The 5,680-nt window shown below is 43.1% G+C and overlaps 1 protein-coding gene across 1 annotated transcript; it reads left to right on the forward strand.

Annotated features, from left to right (window-relative positions):
• Positions 1-3,457: 3,457 nt before the first annotated feature.
• Positions 3,458-4,262, forward strand: LOC147442551 (sugar carrier protein C-like). The gene is made up of 2 exons (XM_086529680.1): positions 3,458-4,072; positions 4,227-4,262. Exons 1-2 carry the CDS (start codon positions 3,458-3,460, stop codon positions 4,260-4,262), a joined length of 651 nt encoding a protein of 216 aa, XP_086385806.1.
• Positions 4,263-5,680: the final 1,418 nt, after the last annotated feature.

Raw genomic sequence — 5,680 nt, forward strand, 5'->3', positions numbered from 1 at the left:
ACACACCAGAGACTGAAACAATTGGGGGTTTATTGGCCAACTACGTACGCAGACACACATGCTTATGTTAACAATTGTACTATATGTAGTGCCAAACAACCAGTAGATCACGCGACATTGTTTCAGGTAAACATTGCACCTGCATGGAGTCAATATATCATTGATTTCTTAACCACAAGGACATTTCCTGAAAACATAACAAGAGCACGGAAAAGGGCTATAGAGCTGGAGGCTCGCGACTATAGTTTAATTGGGAACCAACTCTATAAGCGAGAAAAGGACAATCAACTTAGAATCTGTGCAATTGAAAGTGAATACCTGCTAATTCTAGAACACGCACATGGAGGAATAAGTGGAGGCCATTTTTCAGGCGATAAGACGATAAAAATTGTCTTAACCACAGGAATATGGTGCCCTACATTGCATATGGATGCTAACGAGTTTGTAAAGCGTTGTGACACATGTCAGTGCACCAAGGTAACGATAAAGAGAGATGAGATGCCACTGCGGCCAATGATGGGAGCAAGGGCATTTGCAAAATGGGGCATTGATTTTGTGGGATCTATTTCACCCCCTCCATATCGCACCCATACCCAATATATCATTGTGGCTATGGACTATCTCACAAAATGGGCGGAAGCCAAGGAAACACAAAAGGAAGATGCAAGAACCACTGCACAATTTTTGCATGAGAATGTCTTTATAAGATACGGATTACCAATAGAAATTGTGAGTGATCGAGGGACACATTTTCTTAATGATGTCATTGAATATCTGCTAGAGGAATTCATGGTCATACATAGAAAATCTGCTCCATATCATCCACATGCAAATGGACAAGCTGAGGCCACAAATAAAACACTATGCATGACTCTCACAAAGATTGTATCAGAATCAAGGACAGACTGGGATCAGCAGCTACACTCCACACTATGGGCATACAGGGTAGCTTACAAAACATCAATAGGAACAACACCGTACAAAATGGTGTTTGGCCTAAATGCTATATTACCCATAGAGGTTGTAATCCCAACTCTACGAGTAGCGAAACGCTTAGAATGGACAGGGCATGAGCTCTCTTCAATAATAGATGATCTTGAAAAGCTAGATGAACTTCGCTTAAGAGCTGTAGCTTCGATCTATGCTAAAAAGAGAAGATAAAAGGATTTTTTTGACAAGCATGTGCGTACGAAAGAATTCAAAACAGATGATTATGCACTTGTTTATACCTTGAAGCAACATGCCAAGAAACTTAAAAAACAAGGGATGGGACCCTTTGTGATTAGTGACCTATCACAAAGCGGAGCTATCAAGCTTGCTACATTACCAGGAGAAGAAATGCCAAATTAGATTAGTGGGTGTCGATTAAAGAAATATCATTTACCACTAACACAGGATATGCTTCAACAAATCCATAAAGAAAAACAACGAATGAAGGAGAAACAGAGGGTACGAGAAGAAGCTCAAACAGAAGCAAAAGAACGCATTGCAAAAAGAAGGCTACTACGATAACAACAACAATCTGAAACACCGTTGCAAATCAATGCCATTCGACTAACGAGTTTTGATGAAGACACAGTGGAGCCAATAATTGCAGTCAATGTGGGTGGTAATCAAGTTGAATCAATGGCATTGCTTGATTCTGAAGCTCAAGAAAATTTGATCTCTTACAGATTATACAAACATCTCAAGCCCACAAGTCAACTTCATCCTACTCCACAAGTGTTGGAAAGTAGTACATCACATTCGCTAAAGACATTGCGCTGGACTATATTGCATATACAAGTACATCAATATATTTACCCACACAAGTTTTATGTGGTTGAGGATGAAAGCACACAACACCCCATGTTGTTGGGACAACCCTGGCAAAAAGAGTCTAATGTGCAGATAGATTGGAATGCGGATGCAGTCAAAATTCAGCATGCACAAGAACAACAGGTGGTAGCCTTTTCTCAGCAACCCCTGAAGAATCAACTGCTAGCAATGCAATCACTGGATAAAGGGCCAAAAGGAAGGGTGCCACTAAAGATCAAACAGGGAACTGCCAACCATGCTCAATACATACATAAATAGTCACCGACCACCGCAGTGAAAAGATCAAGGTTACCAACACAAGAAAAACAAGTATGGGTGCGGAAGGATAGAAATGACATGGTAGACAAACAACAATACAACAGAAGAATTCAACAGAAACAGATAGTTCAACCAAAAACCAAGGGAATAAAACAGATATGGATCCCAAAGAAAATGCTCAGCAATAACTCAGATACGACTCGCTTATGGATCCTGAAACCGAAGCAAAAGGAACTCCCTTCAGTACAAGCAACATCAGAAGACAGACAATTACAACATAGGAAACCGGCAAAGCAAAGCAGACAAGGTCTACGACCAATTCAACCAAGCCAATTATCTCCAAGGAGACGACTACGGACATATCGACAGTAGCGGCAACACTCACGACTGTTGCAAGAAAAACGATCAAACAAAGAGCAGTAGAGTTACAGCTTTTACTTGCAAAGAAAACAGGAAACCTCAACGGCGAATGCCAATAAGCATCTTGCTTATACCCTTCTCTTGCACAACATTTATTTTCCATGCATTGACCGTGTATGCATTATATAGGGCCACATTACACGGTCAAGCATTAGCACAATTTTTTCAACCCATGCAGGGCACATACTCCGAGATGATACATTGTCGTCCGGAGGACTCCGGCTAGGAGGGGGGGAGGCATTCTCAAATGCGGACCCAATGGCAGAAAGAGCAAAAAAGGGCATGTTTTTTGACTATTTTTAAGGGTTGTTGTTTGATTGCAAATTTTTTTGGACTAACCCAAGTACATATACCCTTATACAACATGAATCTACAAGTATATGGGGCCAAACGCCAAATCAAGCCCCTAGGTGTGCGTATATAAGTAAAAATAGCCATTTTTCGGGCAAAATATTGGTAAAACGGAGAAATCCGGTCATAAAAATTGCATGTGAGTGTTTATAATGTTTTGCGGTGATGTTTTTTATTTATTACGATTTTTGGGGATTTTATGGGTTTAATTTACTATTGTGGTGTGTAGGTCTTGTAGGTGTGTCCGACCACTTAGTGTGGGAGGACACTAGTAGGTTCTTGGCATATGTAACCAACCTCTCTTGCTATAAGAGAGATGACGGATTAATGAATAGGAGGTCTAGTTTTGGTCTAGTCTCTCTCCTGTAACAGTATGTTACATTGGTGGAGGAGACGGACAAGGGTTAGTTAAAAAACCCTTTCTTGGTTTTCTTGGGAAGCCAAAGATGGCGATCTTCTCATGGGATACAGGGTAGCCAGAGCCTTATGCGATTCTAGGTGATAGCACCACTCTCTCAGCCTGTGCTAACGCTGAAGCCATGCACGCAGAGGTGTATGCCATCAAACAGGCCGTCAAGCCTCGCAAGTGGTGCAAATCCCGTGGAGGGCAATGTGGAATAGGAACAGGCCTCAGCTGGGAGTGACGGTGGCACTTCAAGTCTTCCAGCATCTCACAGACATTAACGCGATTATGTTTTATGTGCCTGTGCTTTTCCAGACGGTGGGCTTCAAGAGCGACGCTGCCCTCTACTCAGCCGCCATCACAGGGGTGATCAATGTGCTCTCCACGCTTGTGTCGATGGCACTTGTCAATCAGCTGGGCCGCAGAAAGCTGCTGCTAGAGGGCAGCATGCAGAAGTTGGTGGTGCAGGTTGCCATCGGAGTTTTTCTTGGGAAGTCGTTGAAGGCAGGGCTCTTGCCACCATCAACGCCCACATTGCAATCTGTGAAATGCATGAAGGTGGAGGATCAAGCAGTTGGTAAAGCGGAAGAAAGGGATACCACTCAACCTCAATGGGAGTCCAGCAACATGGACGCGGTAGAGTATGTGAATAAGGCATACCCAGGGCCCATTGTTGAGGTCGATCCTGTGACTGTGTTTTGTCGTATAATAGCAGAGAGACACACAAGCTTAACCATGGCTAGGGCAAAGCAGCAAGCAAATATACGGTCATCAAACAATCCACAGCTCCCCTGCCTTTCATCCTTGGCAGCAAATGGTCAGGCAAGTCCACTATCACCATAGCCTTGGCTTTGGTACTTCTTGTTTTGGCAGCAGTGTCATATTTTCTAAGATCAAGACCAGATAGGAAGAAGCAAACAGGGCTTACACCAACAGAGGAAAAGGACAATGATGATGTATCTCCTGATAATGGCAGACGCAAGCTTGTGAAGGACACTATCAAAGCTCCTGAAAGCAAATTTCCCTAGTGAAGTGAGGGTTCCAGCGAAGATACCACTGGGGCGCAGTTCAAGGTGCTGCCCAAGCCTTAATTGCTTGCCCGATAAGGCCATGATAACCGTTGCATGCTCAATGCTGCTCACTCACACATGTCGAGTTCTAGAAGAAGTACAAAATCAAGAATCATATTCAGGGGTTGTTCACAGACGTAGGAGTTGCTGCATCTTTGGTGCAGAGGTGCCTAGTCTTTTCATTTGCAAACGTAATAATCGAGCTCCATGATTCACTTTCAGTTTTAAGGTCTCTTTCTTTGTAGTAGGTTTTTCCTAGTCTTTGTCTTACTCGATCACACCGAACCCCTTTATGGAGATGATGTATGTTGCAAAAAATTTCGCACCCAATCCTCAGTCAGTCCTTCCTCATCTTGTCCATTTCATTGGGATAGCGACCTAATGTTGCATAAGCAAGATGTACGAGTTCCATGCCTTGATGATAATCGGCATGATGACGAGTCTAGTCCCTCAAGCTCAGTTTCTGAACCCCTAAGCCGTTGTATGATCACTCCCCCCGGATGAGGCGTTGGAGTTGATGCAGTCCCTTCAGTCATGTCGAGTCCCTTCCTAGTCCAAACTTGTAAAAAGATGTCCATCGTTTTCTCCCTAAGGGGGGAGGTGTGGTGTGTGGGTCTTGTAGGTGTGTCCGACCACCTAGTGTGGGAGGACACTAGTAGGTTCTTGGCATATGTAACCAACCTCTCTTGCTATAAGAGAGATGATGGATTAATGAATAGGAGGTCTAGTCTCTCTCCTGTAACAGTACGTTACACTATTTTCTTTTTAATTTTACTAATTTTTGGCAGAAAAACTTCAAAAATACAAAAAGCAGGTGAAAACGATTGTAATTAAAAACAAAAAATATGAGGATGATTAGTGACTATAGGAAAACCTATGGTACAATGGGGGTGCAATTATGAGACTGGAGCGAAAAGCGTGTTCTGGCCAGATTTTGACCGAAACGTAAAATTTCTTGTAAACTGGGCAAAAGGAGTCCAAATCAAGAAATTTTTGAGCCTAAACCGCATCTCGCAAGAAGTTGGGAGCACATGTCAAATTTCATGAAAAGTGGTTCGGGGACCCCTATTATAAGAAATTTTCACTTCATTTTAAGCTCATTTCCACTATTGACCTTTGAGAGAGAGCTTCTGCCACCTAGAGCGAACGGAACTTCCATCAGCTTCTATGACGCGCATGACTGCCCGATAGGCTTCAGACATGAGAGATAGGCTCGCCAACTTGAGCTTTTCGCGCATGTTTGTCATTTTTTCGCGAAAACTAGCGTAGGGTTCACACAGAAAGCGGATAGTAGAGACCTACAAGTAGAAATCGATGGAGAGGCGCCCAAATGCTACCAAAATTCATGGGTAGGAGCATC

This window comes from Adiantum capillus-veneris, chromosome 14 (genome assembly GCF_014529385.1).
Source record: "Adiantum capillus-veneris isolate H3 chromosome 14, ASM1452938v2, whole genome shotgun sequence".
NCBI classification, from domain to species: Eukaryota; Viridiplantae; Streptophyta; class Polypodiopsida; order Polypodiales; family Pteridaceae; genus Adiantum; species Adiantum capillus-veneris.